The 20,375-nt window shown below is 45.5% G+C and overlaps 1 protein-coding gene and 1 pseudogene across 4 annotated transcripts in view; both read right to left on the bottom strand.

The window, feature by feature from the left end:
- Positions 1 to 10: 10 nt before the first annotated feature.
- Positions 11 to 20,375, bottom strand: part of Setdb1 (SET domain bifurcated histone lysine methyltransferase 1) — a 36,214-nt gene continuing 15,849 nt past the window's right edge. For 2 of the 4 annotated variants that reach the window (XM_060393110.1, XM_060393109.1), the window contains 18 exons: positions 19,404 to 19,503; positions 18,622 to 18,747; positions 18,266 to 18,467; positions 17,719 to 17,792; positions 14,400 to 14,590; positions 14,103 to 14,232; positions 13,015 to 13,165; positions 12,760 to 12,918; positions 11,059 to 11,691; positions 9,648 to 9,764; positions 4,587 to 4,756; positions 3,284 to 3,912; positions 2,640 to 2,668; positions 2,400 to 2,529; positions 1,990 to 2,152; positions 1,105 to 1,316; positions 604 to 692; positions 11 to 452 (listed from right to left, as the gene is read on the bottom strand). In XM_060393110.1, coding sequence (XP_060249093.1) covers positions 335 to 452; positions 604 to 692; positions 1,105 to 1,316; positions 1,990 to 2,152; positions 2,400 to 2,529; positions 2,640 to 2,668; positions 3,284 to 3,912; positions 4,587 to 4,756; positions 9,648 to 9,764; positions 11,059 to 11,691; positions 12,760 to 12,918; positions 13,015 to 13,165; positions 14,103 to 14,232; positions 14,400 to 14,590; positions 17,719 to 17,792; positions 18,266 to 18,467; positions 18,622 to 18,747; positions 19,404 to 19,503 — 3,423 coding nt within the window. In that variant the 3' untranslated portion in view covers positions 11 to 334. Of the gene's footprint in view, positions 453 to 603; positions 693 to 1,104; positions 1,317 to 1,989; positions 2,153 to 2,399; positions 2,530 to 2,639; positions 2,669 to 3,283; positions 3,913 to 4,586; positions 4,757 to 9,647; positions 9,765 to 11,058; positions 11,692 to 12,759; positions 12,919 to 13,014; positions 13,166 to 14,102; positions 14,233 to 14,399; positions 14,591 to 17,718; positions 17,793 to 18,265; positions 18,468 to 18,621; positions 18,748 to 19,403; positions 19,504 to 20,375 lie in introns of those variants that run through there. The other 2 variants (XM_060393111.1, XM_060393112.1) reach the window with 2 other exon arrangements.
- On the bottom strand, positions 4,763 to 9,641 carry LOC132656984 (small ribosomal subunit protein eS8-like; annotated as a pseudogene).

Raw genomic sequence — 20,375 nt, 5'->3', positions numbered from 1 at the left:
AATCACAATCTCTATTTTATCATCTTGTTAAAAGATTTTGAAGAAACCATACAAACCAGGGATGGCAGATACACGATACTGCCATATGAGTCATGAACACAGGAACAAAACAGAGGATGAGAAGGACCTCAGGCTAAGGCTAGAGTGGTCATGTCTCCCCACTCCAGTGCCTGCTAGCACCACGCTGGCAAAGTCCTGATCCAGAATCCCCATTTCTACCTAGTAGGAGCTGGGGAGAAGCTAGACCAGAGACTTGGGGTCAGAGTTCAACAGTCAGACCCAGTTCCTGGGGAGAGGAGCTCGGGAGCTCCCGAAGTTACAAGAGGACTTTCCTCTACAGAAGACGCCCTCTGCATTTATTGGCCTTACAGCAGCACAGCAGCTCTTTGCCTTCCACACTGCCTACGTCGTAGTTGTAGTCCCAAGTGAGTTCTGTTCCAGCCCGGATTCTCCTGAAGAGGGAAGATGGGGATGTGGTAAAGGCAGCAGTAACACAGGCACTTGAGGTTAGAGCTTAGAAGGGAAAGGTAAAGCTTGACTGTAAAGGAAGGGGCTCCCCTAGAATTGCATGAAGCTTGCCCCCTTCCTCATTATCCCCCTTACTTGCTGGCAAAGAAGGCCACCCAAGGGAAGCGAAGATCATGGGTATCCACGAAGACATTCTGGACAAACAGGTTGGGGCTGCAACTGTGCTGTAAGTTTAAAGATGACAGTCATTCGACCAGGGAAACATCAAGCTATGTGAGAATTCAAAGAAAAATGGTGTCTGGTCTCCACCCCATTAAACATTATAGCAGTGATGTTTTGAAAGAAAGCTACTTCACTCTCTGAAATCTACTTGTAAACAAAGGTGGGCTTATACAGTATCTTAGGAATTTGAGGGCAATGGACGTGGTTCAGAGCTGGGGGCTGGAGAGATGGCTCAACGGTTAACAACACTGGTTCTTCCAGCGGTCCTAAGTTCAACTCCCAGCAACCACATGGTGGTTCACAATCATCTGTAATAGGATCTCAGGCTCTCTTCTGTCATGGAGATATTCAGGAAGATAGAACACTCATACACAGAAGTAAATAAATCTTAATAAAGGAGTTTTAGAGTCTTACATTGAGGTAGCGGCCTAGGTTGCCTTCAAGCTTGGCATCAATGATGTAGCAAGACTCTTCACCATCAAAGAACTGGCGGGTGTTCTTACGAACTGGGGCATTCTCCCCCTTGTCCACGGAAGCCATGTTGGTTGATTTAATGGCAATCCCATGGGTTGATTTAAGAGCAAAGCCTCGGGTTGATTTTACTGCCACCTGGCGCTTCGTTGGTCCTGGAAAGCAGAAAAAAATATGCGGTCAGGGATTATCCCAATTTAAACTAGACATTCTGCTGCCTTCACTTTAACCCAGGCAGCTTTCAAACTGTGATCTTCCAGTCCCCTTTTCTCCCAAGTGTGGGATCACAGATGTTACCACCATGCTCCACTTCTCAAATTTTTATTCCACTCATTGCAGTTCAGGGAGAGCAAAAACTAGCAAACTTCAGGCTGAAGACCCTAATCACCAGCCTGGAATGGTGGGTGCATGCATTTAATCCCAGCACGTTCAAGGCCAGCCTGGTCTACATATCGACTTCCAGGCTGCACAGAGAAACCCTGTCTTGGTGGGGGAGGACCATAAGCCACACTGTTTCGGATGAGGTTTCATCTAAATCAAGGTGGCTTCAAATCCATGAACCTCCTGTCTCAGCTTCCCAGGTTGTCAATTACAAGTTTAGGCCACCATGATAAGCTTTTCAGTCACACTCTATTAAAAGCATGATTAGATCTGTTGAACTAAAGAGCTGAAGAGAAGGAGGGGTATAGGGAAGAGAGAAAGGGCAGATATCAGTTTAGCTGAGTTGGGAAGTCTGTCCAACTCTTAGGATATGAATTTCCTTCTGTTAAAAATGTTTTTCCTACTTTCCTGTTTCTTCCTACTATTTTCCAAACATTTTCAGACTACCAGACAAGTTCTTGTCCTCAAAGTCATCGCCATCAGAGCCAGAAGAGATGGTCTGAATGTCATCACTGTCAACGGCTGTGGCTGAAGTCCGGCCAGCAGTGGGCTTTCGGCTGGTTCCACTTTCCCCCTCACTTTCTGTACTGCTTGACAGTGTCAGGATATCCTGGGGAAACAAGGGTGTGAGGAAGGAAGAAGAGCTAATAGAAAGGCAGCTTCAAGTTCTTACTTTTACCCATGTTTTAGCAAAAGGTGACAGTAAGATATTTAGATGTTGGGGAATACCAGTCAAGGCCAAAGAAAGAAGGGACATAACAGTCATTCTCATGAAGGACGTGAGGTAGGGCTGTTACATGGCCTCTACTTGGACTGAAGAAAGCAGAAGGCAGGGTGAGTTTAGGGAGGTCACTCACATCAGTGTTTAACTGAGTAGAAGCCACAAGTCGCCGGTTTTGGGGCAAAGAAATTTTACTAGCTGGTCGGCAAAGCCCTTCAGACGTCATGGGAAGATTGTGTCCATGATTCTGAATGCCTTCAGTAAGTCTATGGGAAGAGCAAAGAAGGAGAGTTAGCTTACTGGCTGTTTCTTAGGCTTCTTTTGTTAGCTTGAAAGGAGAGGGCAGACTTAGAACAGCCAAAAAGCAAGCACTTACACTGACATCTTGTTTCGGTCATCAGTGTCCTGGGAAGAACAAGTGAAAGGTTAAATGCTTTCATGGTCCAAGGTAAGATCTCCAAAGACAACATTAATGTAAGCCAGTAAGAGGTGCAGGCAGCAAAGTAGGTGACATGGGGAAATCACTTTGTAAACTGATGGCATATTCTCAACAGTATAATCCCCTGGCAAGGGCCTTAACCTTTCCCAATAATAGGCCACAGAGAACAGCACTGTGAGCATACTGTTCCATGGACCCAACAGTTTTAGGACCTGTAATGGGGAAATGTGTCAACACCAAAGATACACTTGTAATAGCAAGTTTCAGGCCAACCTGCATTGAACTGTGACCCTGTCTAAATAAAAACAGCAACGAAAAGCAAAACAAAAGCAACAAACCCTCACTTAGAATCAGTTCTTTCTTTGGTTTGAGATGAAGTCTTGAATGAGGTGACCCCTACCCCAGCCTCCATCTGCAGCAATGTTGGAGAGCTTTGCCATGGTAATGTCTACACTGCCTTAAGAGGGGCCAGCTGGGATGGCTGTCAGCAGATGCATCTTTATACCTCCAGGGCCATGAATGAAAGCAAATAATTTTTTGAGGGGAGTGTGGCTGCTCTCAAGTGCTTTCACCATTTTTACCTCTTTCTTAGGCTGCTTACTGTCTCCTTCATCCTTGAAGCTCAGTCCTGAGGTAGAGGCCCTTTCAGCCTCTCCCCGGCCTCCCCCAGCACGCCCATCTCCACCTTCACTAGTCTTGAAGGAGGACCGGCTGTCAGAGTCAGCAAATCCACCCTCACTGACACTATTGCAGCTCAGCCAGGAGGCCACCTTGTTCTTGGGCGTTTCTTCAGAAGATGGTGGATTGCAGCCCCCTGCAGGCACTGAGGGAGGGACAGGAACATGTGGAGGCCCAAGGTCTGGAGGGCGGGAGTCCTTCGAGGCCATCTCGGACAGTCCGTTCTCCTTCTGACCCCGTGTCTGTCTCCGGGTAGCATAGCTCCGCCACACTGAACTGGTGCTGAAGTCCTCATCCTTACAGAAGTTGTCATCAGAGCTGTCATCATTGGACTCCTCAGGGTCCTCTGAACCGCTGTTGCCATCTTCCTGGTTCTTCGTATCTACTTCATTGCTATCAGAGGAAGTGGGAACATCACTCTCATATCCTTCCTTGAAGTTCTCCACACTTTCAATGTGGTCCAGATTTGCAAAGTACTCATCACCCATCTCCAGGCCTTCTTTGTCTGCAAAGTCATCTGTCAGGATTTTGCCTGAGAATAAAGAGAACTGAACCATTAGTACCACAACCACTAGCAGGGTAAAGCATGCATTATGGGCTCACTTTAAATGCCACCTTTGCCTTCTCCATGTGAACACTGTCACTGTAGCCTGTCACTTGCCCTTTGACCTTCCCTTTTTTTTTTTTTTTAAGGTCCTTGATACTTCCTAGCTATGCTAAAATGTCTCTGGGAGAAAAATGATACAATGGAATGGAAACAAGGTTTCTCACTGAAACATCAATAGCCAAATTTGATCCTCTTCCACTGTTCAGAAAGCACCTTTGTCTCTCTCTAGTCTACCACAGAGGAGCACCACTTATGTCCTTTATAAAAGTAATTCCATATCCTCTTATTCTCTGTTCAACTGTCAAACACTTCATCCATTCATCCGTTCTTTTAGGGACTGAATCCAGAGTCTCCTGTAAAGTAAGTACACATTGTTCTCTTGAGCTGTATTTCCACTCCTCAAACAGTTTTTTTGAGGCAGAGACTCGGTATGTAGCCCAGGTTATGCCCAACTCTCAAATTTTCTGTCTTCCCCTTCTGAGTGCTTAGATTGTAGACATGTACTGCCATGCCCACTAGTACTTCGCTATGTTTAACTTGTTCCTGACCTAAAATGTCCCAAACCCCAGAGGAAATAACCCTCCGCTTTTATCACTGACCTGCATATATACAGACAAAAGAGCCTTTGGCAATGTCATCCAAGCAGCGGATACCCCAGCCCTTGTCCTGTGTCTTAAATAGCTGTAGTCGAACCTGTAGTCCATGCTGCACCAATCGATTTGTGCACATGTTTGGGTCACATTTGCAGCGTTTGTTACACTCATAAACCCTGGGAGGTTAGAATACAATCAATAACACAATCACTAGGGTACTGACATCTGTAAAAACATGCCACGAGTAAAGATCATGAAGCAAGCTGGGCGTGGTGGCGCAAGCCTTTAATCCCAGCACCCAGGAAGGCAGAGGCAGATGGTTCTCTGTGAGTTCAAGGCCAGCCTAGTCTACAAAGCAAGTCCAGGACAGCCAAGGCTAAACAGAGAAATCCTGTCTCAAAAACAAAAGCAAACAAAAAAGATCATGAAGAAGGTAATGACCTGAGTGGCTATATTTTTGGAATGATCCATCTATGTTCTTGGACCTTTTGAAAATAAAGACCAGGGATGGAATTCAGAAGGGAAAGTAATTCACAAAGATGATCATAGTAATACTGTGCATAATGAGTACCAGAATGCCCGCCTCTTGGAGAAAGGATTAGCAAACACTGAGGTGAATCAGACTGCAGATATAACTTTTTATTTCGACTGACACAAGCAGGGGAGCTAGCTCAGCAGTAAAGGCACTTGCTGCCAAGTCGGATGACCCGAGTTCAACCCCTTGAGCCCATTTGGTGGAAGGAAAGAACTAATATCTACAAGTTGTCCTTTGACCTCTGCATACCTGCCCCATGCCAAAATACAAAAACCAACAAACAAGAGCCTGCCACTTAGAAACAAACACAGAAGATAAGTAGAAGCCATGTAACATATACCAAAAGGGAATAGGAAAACTTTAATAATGTTGGTACAATTCTTTTGTTAGGATAAAGTTGATAGTCAGAAAATACTGTTTTCTTTACTTTCTTTTTCGGAGACAAGGTCTGTCTACATAGCCCTAGATGTCCCGTAACTCAGTACATAGACCAGGCCTTCCTAGAACCCATAAATTCACTTGCCTTCCAAGTGCTGGGATTAAAGATATGTACCACTATGCTGAGCTGTTAGTATACATTTATTAGAAAAGAAGTTGTGTCAAACCTTGGGAATATAACATTAAAATTGGTCATAGTAATTTTGACCTCATATTCCCAATTCAACAACTAAAGAAAACAAATATCATTGGTGGCAGATGCAAGGGGAGCTCTGAGTTTGAGGCTAACCTGGTCTACAGAGTGCGTTCCAGGACAGCCAGAGCTAAACCCTATCTCAAAAGAAAACCACCACAACAAAACCCTGGGCTGGAGAGATGGCTCAGAAGTTAAGAGTACTGTCTGCCCTTCCAGAGGTCCTAGTTCAATCCCTACACGGTGGCTCAGAACCATCTATGAGATCTGGTGCCCTCTTCTGGCCTGCAGGCATACATGCAGGCAGAATACTGTATACAAAATAAATAAATCTTAAAAACAAGAAACAAACAAACAAAAACCCTGAGTGGGATTATTGTGATATAGAGAAAAAAGTGCTAACAAAATTATAGTTCAAGAAGTTTTCAGAAACTGAACATTATATATCAGCACCTCTCTAGGGAACAGCTTCACTGAGTGTTCCTTAAAAGCCTGTTGGGTGTAGAGGTGCATGTCTTTAATCTCAGCACTCTAGAGGTGGGAGGTAGAGCTCAGTGAGTCTGAGGCTTGCCTGGTCTACACAGTGAGCTCCAGGCCAGGCCTAGGGAAGAATCCTGAGAGTTAGGAGGGTATTCATGTAACTATGTTCCTTACCAGCACAGGAGACCTTCAGAGCAGCTATAAGTATCATTTATTTATTCATTCCTCAAAATGTCTTCCAGTGTTTACTCTGTAACACTTACTAGGTAATGCCTGGTAATACAATGTGTACAGGAGACAGTCAGGGGCCCAGGCAGTTTACTGGGCAGTTGACTTATTTATTTATTTATTATGTATACATACCCAGGCAGGACTGGGTATGTAGTTAAGTGGTTATCTTGGTTACTTTTCTAAGGAGAAAAAATGCAAAATTGAGTCAACAAAGTTGTTAGAAATACTTATGAAAATACAAACGTGGTGCTACAAAAGAGATCAGGAGAGTGAAGACAGCCTATATACTAGGTATATAGTAAAGGCCTGTAATTCCAGCACTTGAGCTAGACGCAGGCAGGCCAGGAGTTCAAGGTCATTGTTAGCTGTATAGTCTGCTGGAAGCTAGCTTGGATCCTGAGACCATATTCAACAAACAAAACAAAACGAATTCCCAGGGGGAGAAGGCCTACTTTTCAGGTGCCCAGGGACAGGCTCAAGTCGGGAGACTGAAACTGAGAAATCAAGGTTAAAGACAGCCAAACAAAAGCAGCTGAGTACCAAGAACACATCTATACAAAAACCCCAGAGGTAGGGTGAAAAACAGTGAACCAGATCCAGGAAGTAATGGGTATAAACACTTCAAAGAAAAAGAACCAAGAAGGGAATAGCTAGATAGTATTTTCTTTCTCAGGGTTAGAATGAAATCCACCTGTAGATGAGTGACATATATTTGTGCTTATTCAGAAATATTTTTGCTATATGGTACAGGAATGTAATCCTAGTACATGGGAGGCCAGGCCAGATAGCTGGTTAGTTTCAATGGCAGCCTGGGCTACAGATAGAGACCCTGTCTCAAAAAGAACCAAAAAGTCTGTTTCGTGTAGGACTGGATATGTAGTTAAGTGGTTATCTTAGTTACTTTTCTATTGCTATGAAGAGACACCATGAACAACTCAACCTATAAAAGCAAGCATCTAGTTGGGGGTTTCTACTTTAAAGGTGAGTCCAGAACCATCACGTCATTAGGCACGGCACCAGGCAGGCAGGCACGGCACCGGGGCAGCAGCACTGGGGCAGCAGCGGCTGAGAGCTTTCACCTGATCTACAGAGTGAGGCAGAGAGAGGGCGTGGGGTGTGGGGGAGGGAGCACTAACAGGAATGGTGTGGGCTTTCACAACACTCACCAAGGCCACACCTCCTATTCCTTACCTGGGTGGAACCATTCTCATTCACACCACCGCAGGGATACAATGCCTTGGGTTCTACCCCTAACTCCAAATAGGAGAAAACAAAAGCAAAACTACCCAATAACCAAATGTTTCCTATACATATACTTTTTGTTTTTTCAAGACAGGCTTTCTCTGTGGAGCTCTGGCTGTTCTGGAACTTACTCTGTAGACAATGTTGGCCTCAAACTCACAGAGATGACACCCCCTCCCCCATCTCTGCCTCTTCAGTGCTGGGATTAAAGGCACACACTACCATGCCCAGCAATCCAATATATGTTTTGGTATTTTAAAGTTTCTTGTTGTAGTTTTTACGTGGGGTCTCATGTAGACTAGGCTGGCCTCAAACTCACTATGTTGAATGGTGTGGTTTCAGGCAGGCCTTACAAGCATGTGCCGTTCATTCCGTGCTGTGAACCAGACCTACCACTGCATGAACACTAGGCAAGCACCGCGCCAGGCTACGCTCTCAGCCCTCCAAGTTTTCATTAACTTCTCTTTTTTAACTTTCCAGTCCCTTTGGACAGGGTAATATTTTCACATAGCATGCCCTGTCCTTGGATCAGCTGCACAGCCAAAGATGGCCTTGTATTCTTGATCCTGATGGTACTCTTTTTATATAGAACAATAAACCTTATTACATGAGCGATGAACGATGGTTTATCTGCCTTTCTGGGCTTTGATCTTCCTCAGCTGGAACTTCAGTTCCTTGCCTTCTAGCAGACAGCCATCTGCTTGGCCACACTGGCCTGTCTTGAGGCCATGCAGGTGAGAAGCCTGAGCTGCTGGAAGTGCTCCAGGAGACTGCTGATTTTAGCATTCTTTTTCCTCTCATCGTAGTTCTTCTAATTTTCTTTGTTGTTGTTTTAAGATCTCTTCCTCCTCAGGAGTCAGCTCGGGGCCCCTCCTTGTGGCCCAGGGGGACCTGTACCACTGTCGGTACGTTGTGCTGTCCATAAGCACAGCGCAGTTCTTCACCAGGGTCTCGGTGTGGACAAGCTCGTTACTGGATGCATTGTAGACAACATCAGTGATCCTTGTTTGAGTACAACACTCAGAGCCCCAGGAAAAGCTCCCACATCCAATCTCAGGGCACGTTACTTCTGATTGCCTTCTCAAAAACAGACTGAGTGTATGCAACAAGGGCCAATTTTCATGTTGGCAGCAGGCACTCCCTTCCACTTCTTGTTTAGGGCTTTCTCTTAGCACTGGTCTTTCGACACTTACGTCAGTTGTCCCAAGAGATGTCCATTGCTTGGTGCTGGCTGGAAAGAGCCTGATGGTACTTTTGAGTGTTGAGTTAACAGGCATTTACTACAATCCCTGACTTTTGCTGTTTTTTGACCCAAGGTCTCATGCTGTAGTTTGGACTGGCCTTGACTTTGCCATTATTCTGCTTCAGTCTCCTAAGCACTAGAGTTACAGCATAAAGAGCCTGTGCCCTCTAACGGCTGAGCCGTCTCTCCAGCCCTGGCTTTTTTCTTTTTTGTTTGCATGCATGTCTGTGTACCATGTGTATGCCAGATCCTCTGGAACTGGAGTGACAGGTGGTGTAAGCTACCATGGAGATGCTGGAATCAAAGCCAGGTCCTCTGCAACAACAAGTACTCTTAACTGTCGGCACTGCCGGCCCCAGTTCTTCTGTTTTCTACACAGCTGCATAATCCAAGCTGACCTAGAGATCGAGCAATCCCTCTACACCCACCTCCTAAGTGCTGGCATTTCAAGCATCTGCTACCACGTCCTTCTAAGTTTTCTGTATGAGAAGATTATTTTTTGAGACAGGATTTTGCTATTATAGCTCAGATGGGTCTGAACCTATCTTCTTGCTTCAGTCTCCCTATGGCAACAGTTGGCCAAAGTTTGAAATCACAGCAGGCATCACCACATCAGAATAATCCTTAGGTTTCCAATGGTTCTTATAATCAGAAAAACAAGAATGTACTCCTCTATCTGAGGATCTCACCAACCTCACTACTTACCCTGTGGGCAGACACTCTTCTAGTCTTTTGTACTGGTAGCCAGAGTTAGGGTTGATTTGACCTCCTGGAGTACAGGCCGTGGCCTGGATCGTTAGCTGATGGCAGGCACACTTGGATCTGTAGAGAGAAAAGGATGACAAGCAGAGCTGTGACTTTCTTGAGGTTCGTGAAGGTGGAGCTGGACAGCAATGCACACCTGTACTTCAACACTTGCGACATGGAGATGGGGAGGTCAGGAGTTAACTGCTACCCTCAGCTACACAGTGAGCTCCAGGCCACCTTGAGCAACATGAGACTGTCTTAAACCAAAACTGAGCCCAGGGTCCACAACTTATGGCCTCCTAACTGCAGCCACTTGTCTAGGCTAGGCTCTGTAATGCCCAAAGTGTCCCATGTGTGGCAAAGAAGTAGACTTGCTGAGTGAGTGACCTTTCTGCCAAGGATTGCCCGAAATGTGTCAAACACAGAAAGGCTCTGGCCTCCAGGGGCTATGCTGAGTATGAAATATGCCCTACTGTGGGCAAGGTGGAACCAAAGGACACACTTTTTTTTTCTTTTTTTTTTTTTTTTTGAGACAGGGTTTCTTAGCCCTGGCTGTCCTGGAACTCACTCTGTAGATCAAGCTAGCCTTGAACTCAAAGATCGGCCCGCCTCTGCCTCATGAGTGCTGGGACTGAAGGCATGCTCCACTATCACTTGGCAAAAACAAAAAAACAAAACAAAAAACAAAACATACTTTTCAGCAGTACTTGGTTATGAAAACCCTTTCTTTCCCTTGCAAGGGACATTCAAGGCCTTACTCTCAATCACCAGGGACTCCCTGTAGCCCCTCACGCCCTCAATAAACCTGAACTTCAGGGCAAAAAATAAACAACAAAGGATAGAGATAAGGTAATGGTAGCGAAATTTCATTTTTTGTTTGAAAAAAGAAAGAGCTAAATACAGTGAGATTAGAGTAGATGTAGAGAATCAAATCACTGAACACGGGGACAGAAGTTTAAGAAAGGCAGGGACAGACATGGCAAGAGGAGACGGAACAGAGAAGGAGCGTACATTCTCAGGAGCACTCATGGGACAGTAACAGACTGTTAGGTCCTGGCTCCTCACCTCCTGACTTTCTTTTCTCTTATTCTTCAGCAAGATCTCACTAGGTAGCATAGCCCAACCTACCTTCAAAGTTGTTCTAAAGCCCAAGCTGACCCAGGACTCAAGATGTTCCTGCGTCAGCTTCTCAAATGCTGAAATTACAGGTGCGTGCTATTACACCCAGTTTCTAGATCTGTATTTCATGGTGGCCTTAGCAAAAGTCTAGCTGCAGGAGGAGGAAGATAGGAAAAGCAATACAAATAAAGAAGAAGAAGAGGTAAGAAGATGAAGGCAAAACCAGCACACCCCACATCTCACAACTCACTTATCCCGACACCCATCGTTGCAGTCACAGCCAACCAGAAATTCAGGGCCTGTGTTAATGAAAACCCCCTTGCCAGGGATGCGCTCCTTGCTGTAGGCCACCTGGGGCGGGGGAGTGGTGTCAATCTCATTAACACAGGACAGAGGAACATCTTCCTTGCCACAGGTGATATCCAAAATATAGTAAAAAGGCTTAATGGGCTGAAACTTTCTATCAACAAGAACATATGGATCCAAACAGAACATCTCCAGGTATAGGAAGTCACAGCCAGTCTCAAAAAGGTAGCGTTCTATCTCCTGCATTGTCCGAAGGCAGAGGCCACAGGGTGTCTTATAGATGACGTGAAAACCCATCTTGCGGTTAACTCTACGCCGGGCTGTCATCCTCCGGAAGTCATACAGCAGTGGAACTAGCAGAGGGTTCTTGCCCCGGTACTGTTCATTCCTCATGGGTCTGATCCGGGTCAGACAAGCAGAGTTGCAGACATGAGGTAAGTAGAAAAGCTTCTCCATGGGGGCACGGTAGGAGGGCTCAGCTGGTGCCCGCTCTAACATGCCATGGAAGGCTGGAGGAGCCAGCGGCCCTGCAGGGGCTGCAGGGGCTGGGGTAGATGTTACTGAGGCAAAGGGTGATCTGCAAATGAAATGCAAAATACCAGGTCAGAAGGTAACATGCCTCTTTGCTGCACAACTCTCCTTCCTCCAACAGACTGAGCCATTTCTCTCATCTTTCATATAGTTGTTTTTTTTTTCTTTTCTCATCATATAGCACAGGCTATCCTGCAGCTTCCAATCCTCTACTCTATCCTCCCAAGAACTGGGAGTACAGGTGTGCAGCAATGCATGGAGCAAGCTCTGTGTGTGTGTGTTGTAGGAATAGTGCTGGATCCTTTACCTCACCACGCAAGCTGGGCAGCGCTTCGATGACACTCCCTGCTGAGCCACAGGCAGTTCACCAACCACCTCTCCAGCTCAGCAGAGCACTTTTCCCTAATGCGTATCTTATGTTATGGAAGTACAGTCTAGTCTTCTACCAAAGCTTCTGTGTGCTTTGTGTCCTGGCTAGCTCCTAAACATCAAGGAAAAGAGATGATGATGTCTCCTTTCTGCTGAAGCAACAATGATGGGACCACATTCAAGAAGTTTTGGTAAATGACTTTCTGATGACAGTGTGTTTCTTGGATATGAAATTTCTAATTTAATTCTTTTTTTCTTTTGTTTTCCCAGACGGGGTTTCTCTGTGTAGTCCTGGTTATCCTGGAACTTACTCTGTAGAATTCACAGAGATCTGCCTGTCTCTGCCTCCAAGTGGTGGGATTAAATATGTACTACCTCCTGGCTTTATTTATTTATTATTTTTTAAAGATTTATTTATTACCTATACAGTATTTTGCTGCATGTATGCCTGTATGCCAGCAGAGGCACCAGATCTCACTATAGATGGTTATGAGCCACCATGTGGTTGCTGGGAAGTGAACTCAGTATCTGTGGAAGAGTAGCCAGTGCTCTTAACCTCTGAGCCACCTCTGCAGCCCTACCTCCTAGTTTTAATTTAACTATTCTTATTACCAGCTTCTCAGAAGTTGCCTTTTCAAATCCAAGTTTCTCAGTAACGTAACTTTAAAGTAAAGGCCCTTAGAGGCCCTGTACGACCGCACTCCTTGTCAAGCTGCCCACAGCGTCTGGTCTGAGCTTTTCTTACCTCGGTGTCTGGTTGATCCCAAGTTTTCCAGCAGGTACACTGTCACTGAGTGTGGGCGAGGCAGGGGAGGAATGGCCAGAGCCCACAGACCCTGGCCGGAATGACGTGCTCTTTTTGGCCACTTGCTTCCGTGATTGAGAAAGCTGGCTTTCTGAGCTTCTAGGAGGGTTGAAAGGAGACCACATGGTAAGGATTCAGAAATGTATGTGTGGTTTAAAAAAAAAAAATGAAGTAAAAAGAATGACGAGCACTCACTCAGTGTCAGCTGCTTGGGGGGAAAGAGGACGTGCAGCAGGTGGGGCAGGCAGAGCTATAGGCTGTGGGGGCTCCATGGGCTTGAACTGGGTTCCAGGACTGGTTAGATCCTGTGTGTACTGAACAACGGGACCTTTGTTCCTCACGGCACCTACAGGAAAAGCAAAAACAGTGCTGAGAAGGGGACAGCTGTGTCAGATGCTCTTATTCGGACATACACTGCCATACAAAAATGCAGCAACTGGCTGGGCAGTGGTGGTGCCCTTAGTTCCAGCACTTGGGAGGCAGGGGCAGATGGATCTGAGAGTTTGGGAGTCTACAGAGTGAGTTCCAGAACAGCCAGGACTGTACAGAAGAGCCCTGTCCCAAAAATACCGTCAACCAATCAACCACCACCACCACCACCAACAACAACAACCAAACCAAAACAACAACAACAGAAACAACAAAAATGCAGCAAATGTAGTGTGGAAATGGCTCACTGCCATAAGCTTAAGAACCTGAGTTCAAATCCACAGAACCTATGTAGAGCCAGGCATGGTAGTACATGTCTGTAATCCCAGCACACCTGCCAGGAAACAGGAGGTGGAGAACAGAGAATCCCAGGTGCAGAGCAACTCGCCTGCAGATGCAGCCATGAACAAGAGCTTGGCTTAAGCAAGGAGGAAGCTGAGCTCTAAAGCTGAGGTTGTCCTCCCAGCACATATGCATTTGGGCATGTGCATGCCTGTATTCATCCCCCAAAGCGGAAAATGACAATTTTCTAAGTGCTGGAATTATGTATTCTAGTAAACACTGGTTTAATCATGGATGGTCTTGAATACCTGCTATTCCTACTTGTCTTCCAAATGCTAGAACTGATTACAGGTGTGCACCAACATGCGTGGACTTATGTGAACATTTAGAATGAATCTGAGCCACAGCAGTGTGGAGGCAGCTCCACAAGCCCATCAGCACTAACGGAAAGACTCTAGATACATAACTCTATCTAGTGAGTGAGTAGTAAATAAAAGGACAGCTGCCATATGCACTCTCCTTTGCTGATCTACCCTGTCTCTTCCCTTCCCCAGGGATCTTTTAGGACATACCCATATTAGGACGGGTTCTGAGTTGACCCCCTTGCTTCCTCTCCATTGCAGAGGCTGAGGATGTCTTCATATTGAACATAGGTTCCAGGCGTGTAGAGCCTCGATAGATCCACTCACATCTTTTGTCATCCTGGGAGGCAGAAGGAAAGGAAGGAGAGAAGCAGGTTTGGGGTTAGAATATATACCATGGGCACCTCTGATCATCAGGCTGGCAGCAAGTGCCTTTAACCCCATGAATCATTTCACTGGCACCTGCCCCCTAATCTCACCACAAACTCTTCTTCGGAAGAACATTACCAGAAAGAGGATCCTGACTAGGCTGCCATCCACCTCTTCAACTCGAGACTTCCACCATGTGCCTTCCCACTCAGTTTTGATAAGCTGGCTGCTCTTGAGAAGCACCATGGGGCGGTTTGGATAGGCAGTGATATATTCCTCTATGAAATCGCGGCAGGAGCTGTCTTCTATGTCCTCCCAAGTGTTTTTCACTGTTCAAAAGAAAGAAACACAGCTGAGTACAGAAAGGACATGGCTTGAAAGAGAAGAATGGGTGGCACTTCTAAAATTGAAAGAGGAAAAAAAAGGAAGTAACCTCAAGGGAAGTAAAACCAAGACTTTTTTGTTTTTTTAAAAAAAGATGTAGTTACTTATTATGTACACAGTATTCTGCCTGCATGTGTGCCTGCAGGCCAGAAGAGGGCACCAGACCTCATTACAGATGTTTGGGAGCCACCATGTGGTTGCTAGGAACTGAACTTTGGACCTCTGGAAGAATATCCAGTGCTCTTAACCTCTGGGCCATTTCTCCAGCCATTGTTTTGTTTTTCGAGACAGGGTTTCTTGCTGTAGCATTTACTGTTCTAGATTCACTGTAGACTAAGCTGGTGTCAAACTCACTCAGGCATCTGCCTCTGAGTGCTGTGATTACAGGCGTGTGTCACCACGCCTGGTTAAGACCATTGTAAGTAGAGCATAATGTACAAATGCATATACAAATTAGGTAAATACTAAACTAAGCAGTTTGTGTAAAACAAATAGATATTTCACTTTATGGAGACTCTTCCTAGCAGCAGATGTGAACTACCATAACATAAACAATTACTCTCCACCCCCCCTTTTTTTGTTGATGCTGTTTCCAGACAGGGTTTCTCTGTGTAGCCTTGGCTATCCTGGGTTCATTTTGTAGACCAGGCTGGCCTAGAACTCACAGAGATCCACCTGCCTCTGCCTCCCTGAGTGCTGGGATCACAGGTATGAGCAATCACGCCTGGCTCCTTTCCTCTTTTTTTTAGGCAGGGTCTCACTACATCACTGTTTGCTTTTCCTTCCCTTCCTCCCTTGCCCTGGCTCCTGGAACTCACTCTGTATACTAGGCTAGCTTTCAGAGCTCCCCCTGCCTCTGCCTCCCGAGTGCTCGGATCAAAGGCGTACACCACCACTGCCTGGCTTGCTTCTTTTTCTTATCAATACTGGGGCGATCAAGCCTAGAGCCTTCCATATGCAAAGTAAGAGCTCTCCACCCTGAGCTACACCACAGGCTGTTTCCTTTTTCATTCCCTAACAATCTTATTTCTTTTAAAGATTTATTATTTTTATTGTAGTTATTCGTATTTTGCCTGCATGTATTTTTGTGTATCACGTATGTGCAGTCCCCCCAAAGTCAGAAGAGGGCACTGGGTCCGCTGGAACTGGAATTACAGAGAGCTGTGAGCTGCCAAATATGAGTGCTAAGAACTGAACGTGGATCTCCTCCAGGAGTATCAAGTACTCTTACCTGCTGAGCCCTCCTCAAGCCTAACTCAACACTCACAAAGGCTGGGTGTCATAGTATACACCTGCAACTCTAGCACTGTGAGGGAATGTGGACCCCTAGAAGACAATGGCCCACCCAGCAGTGAGCAAGCCAGCCTGGCCTAGCCGCCAGGTTCAATGGGACGCACTGTCCAAAGACATATGGTGAAAATGATGTTAGATAGCCAACATTAACTTCTGGCTTACACACACACACACACACACACTCACCATATACACAGTCAAACACAAAAAATTGAGTCATGAATGGTGCCATGTATCTGTAATCCCAGCATTCAAGAACAGCATTGGCTACTGAGGGAATTCAAGGCTAGCTTGGACTACAGGAGACATGGCTCAGGAGATAAAGCACTTGCCATACAAGCATGATGATCAGACTCAGATTCCCAGAACCCATGGAAAAGCTGAGCCAGTGTGGCGACTGCCTATAATCCTAAGATTCAGGAGGCAGAAACAGAATATCCCAAAGGCGACCTGGTTCGCTAGAGCTGGCAAGCTGCAGATTTAGCCAATAACCCTGCCTTAATAAACAGTAAGTAGATAGCAATTATGGAAGGCATTCAATGTCGACTTTGGCCTACATACATGTGAACATGCAAACATGAAATTTAAAAATGCGAAGACTCTGTGTTTATTTCCATGTTAACAATGATAAACAGAAATTGATTCTTCTGCAATTAAAAACAACTGTGGATCCGGGGAAATAGTTCAGTTAATAAGAACTCTTGCAATGTAAGTGTGCATGTGGACTTGAGTATGAATCCTCAACAGCCATGAAAAAAGCCATGTGTGCCTGTAACTCCAGTTTTAGGAGATAGATACAGGTAAATACTGAGAGCTCTCTGGCTGGCTAAACTAGCCAAAATGTTGAGTTTGTTTCAGCGAGAGATCCTATTTCATAGAAGACATGGATGTCTTCACACCTGGCCTTAACAGATGAGTGCACAGGCATAACACATGAAGAGATTAAAAATAACTGTGGGAGGTAGAGGCAGGTGGGTCACTGTAGGCTCAAGGTCTAGGACCACCAGGACTACATAGAGAAACCCTGTCTCAAAAGGTAAGTAAAATAAAAAGTTATGAAGGCTGGGGAGATTGCACAGTTGGTAATGTGGCTGCTTTACAACCATGAAGACCTGAGTTTGACTCCTAGAATGTACATAAAAAGCGGAGTGTACATTTGAAATGGCAGTGCAAGTTCAAACACTAGCACCCACATGGCAGCTCAGAGCCAGATACAACACCAATCCAAGATGTTTCAAATGCACACAGACATATGAAAGCAAAACACTCATACAAATAAAATAAACTAAAGCATTAACAAGAAAACCAAACACAGCAACCAGAGGAACAAAACTCAAAGCTGACCTCTGGTATGTGCACATGCTAATCAACACACACACAGCTTCTATAGGAAGCACTATGAAGACAACACTAATAGAAAAGTGAAGCATGGGATGGGGGAGGATGGGTCTGGAAGGGGAGGAGGGAAGGGGCAACAAGGATGGAAAGTGAATAAAATAATAAATGAGAAAAAAAAAAGAAATGTGAAACATGAGAGCAGCACTCTTGAAGCCTAAGTGTCTTAGAAATGAAATAAAAACACATGTCTAAGATGCTAATGTCAGTGAGACTCTTGTAGCATCCGCTCTAGCTATGAAGGCCTATCTCTAAGTTAGCCCAAAGTGCTAGGTCTCCAAACAAGCTACAACACCAAAACAGAATTCAGGCTTTGAAATTTACATCTTAAGATAAAACAAGCAGAAAAAGAAACGAGAGCTGAGGAGCAGTGGGGGACACTTACATGGCCGGCAAATGGGGTACAGCTCTGACTGAGTGACATAGGACGCATAGCCGTCATCAAAGAAAATCAGGAACCTGCAAGGAACAGGAGAAGGAGGAAGACACGGGCGTTAGGGAGAACGCTGTCCTACTCTACCACACTTTCTATTCTCTGAGTCACACACCAGTCCAGTCTTTCATTTACAGCCAAAGATTTTTTTCCCTTATTTTTTCACTATGTAGCCTGTCTACATAGTGAGTCCCAGGCCAGTCCGGGTTGCCTAGGAGCCAGTTCTCCAATCCCAGCCTCAAGACACAGAGGCAGGAGGTTCATGAATGTGAGACTGATAAGAAGTGTGATGGCAGCCTGAGCTATATGGAGCTAAGTCTTATATATTTTAAATAAATATATAAATACAGATAAGACGTGGAAAAAAAGAGAAAGGCTTTCTGACCACAAGGACTAAGAATGCAAATGCTAAAAGTGAGATCTTGACCACAGTATGAACAGAAGGGCGCTGTGCTACCGGCTCCTGGCCCCCAACAACCTACAATCCCTGTCCAGGTACCTGAACTTGTTCTTGACGTTGGGGGTCTCAGCTACGATGCCAGCGTAAAGCCAGACCTGATTCCCATCTTTGTATTTGGCCACCACTCGACTACCCACAAACAGCTTGTCAGCAGGAGGGTGGTAATCATAGGCAATGTGGTTTCCAGACAGCAGACTCTTTCCTTTGTTGTCAAACTTCACTTTGTATTTCTTTCCTAGCCCTGTGTAAAAAAAAAGATTTTTTTAAAAAATAACAACAGTTTGCTACTTTCTCTGTAAGTCCTCAATGCAACACGGGAGACAAAGCAAAGAACCAGCAATGGAGCCCGACAGGCTACCGCTCCTCAGTCCTTCCTCCAGGCTGAACAGACATACCGACGGTCTGGATGGCAATGAGGGTGCCTTTGTGCCACGTCTTAGTCCTCTTCTTGCCCAGAATCCGCATGTTGACTATCAGGTCCCCATCTTTGCTCAGTTCTTCAGACATCTGACCCATGGTTCCTATAAACACAGAGTTGTTGTAAAGAGTGCTGTGATAGATTGGATGGAGAAAGGAGAGGGCACGAGGGGAGCACGGTAGGATGGGATGCAGTTCAGCTGGTGGAGCACGGGCATAGCATGCACAAAGCCCCGGATATGGACCTCAGCACTGCATACACATGGCAAAGCAGTTCATGCCTATAATCCCAGTACTCAGGTAGGGAAGGCAGGAGGATCAGAAGTTTAAGATGATCCTCTGCAAAACATCAAGTTCAAGGCCAGCCTGGGAGATAGAAAACACTATCACAAACAAATAAACAAACAGGGTAGTATGAAAGTTAGGGAAATTAAGAAAAGAAATTTGTGACCGTTAACCACTTTTGCCAAACTCTTGGACAGAGAGAGAAACACAAGACAACTCAACCGTTTATGCTAACAGGAGAAACCTGAATACCGAACATCCCCACAATTCTAACTCCTTCAGAATATCCTACCAACCAGTGCCACCACGGCTGGCTAGTCCTTTATTACAGCTACAGCAACAACAGTTAGTGCCTGAGCCACCACATCACGCAATCAAGCTCAGACGGACTGTGGACATAAAAATCATGTTACAAGAAGCTGACAAGTACAATAGAACTCACCTCTCATCTATGCAGGTACTCCTCGACACTAACCTTTATGCAGATCCTGAGAACTGCTTTTCTTGTTGACAGCGTCCATGAACTTCTGGACATCTTGGGCTGATTTTCTTAAGGCAGCCATAGCTTCACGGAGCTGCAGGAAAATACAAGAGAGGGAATGCAAGGCCAGGGACGCAGTGAGACAGCACCGGCCTAACATGCACAGGGCACCGGCTTCTATCCCTAGTACTGCCAAGTCAGTCAGTCAGTCAGACAGGAGAGAGCACTTCCTGGGAAGAACCTGTCTAATAATCAAAAGATTCAGTTATATTTGGAGGCCAGAGAGGCAGATTCTGCAACTTTCTGCATTCTTGTATTGTCTATAAGGGGGCTGTAACTAATCAGACTTACTACACGGTGAATACACTGAAACTAAACTAGTCAGTTTTAATTAGTTTTATGCTCAAGCCAAAATTTATGACCACTACCAAAAGCATCTTCATTTTATTTTATTTTATTTTATTTTATTTTATTTTATGTGCATTGGTGTTTTGCCTGCATGGTTATCTGTATGAGGGTGTTGGATCCCCTGAATTAAAGTCACAGACAGTTGTGAGCTGCCATGTGGGTGCTGGGAACTGAACCTGGGTCCTTCTGCTCTGAACCATGGAGACATGGCTCCAGCCCTCCTCCTCCTGCTCCTTCTCCTCTTTCTTCTTTTTAAAGATAGGGTCACCTGTATCCCAAGCCTTTGAACTTATGTAGCTGAGGACAAGCTTGAACTTCTGCTCTCTCTCTCTCTTTTCTCTGTGTAGCTTTGGCTGTCCTGGAACTCACTCTGTAGACGAGGCTGTTCTTGAAAACTCACAGAGATCCCGCCTGCTTCTGCCTCTTGGAAGCTGGGATTAAAGGCCTGAGCCACACTGCCCGCCCGGCTTCTGCCTCCCTCTCTTTAGACTGTTGGGATTATAGGCACACACCATGCTGGAACTGAGCCCAAGGCTTCCTGCATGCTAGGCAAGCATG

This window comes from Meriones unguiculatus, chromosome 10 (assembly GCF_030254825.1).
Source record: "Meriones unguiculatus strain TT.TT164.6M chromosome 10, Bangor_MerUng_6.1, whole genome shotgun sequence".
Taxonomy (NCBI): Eukaryota; Metazoa; Chordata; class Mammalia; order Rodentia; family Muridae; genus Meriones; species Meriones unguiculatus.
Note: the sequence above shows the minus strand (reverse complement) of the source record. Positions and strands in the feature narration are given on the sequence as shown.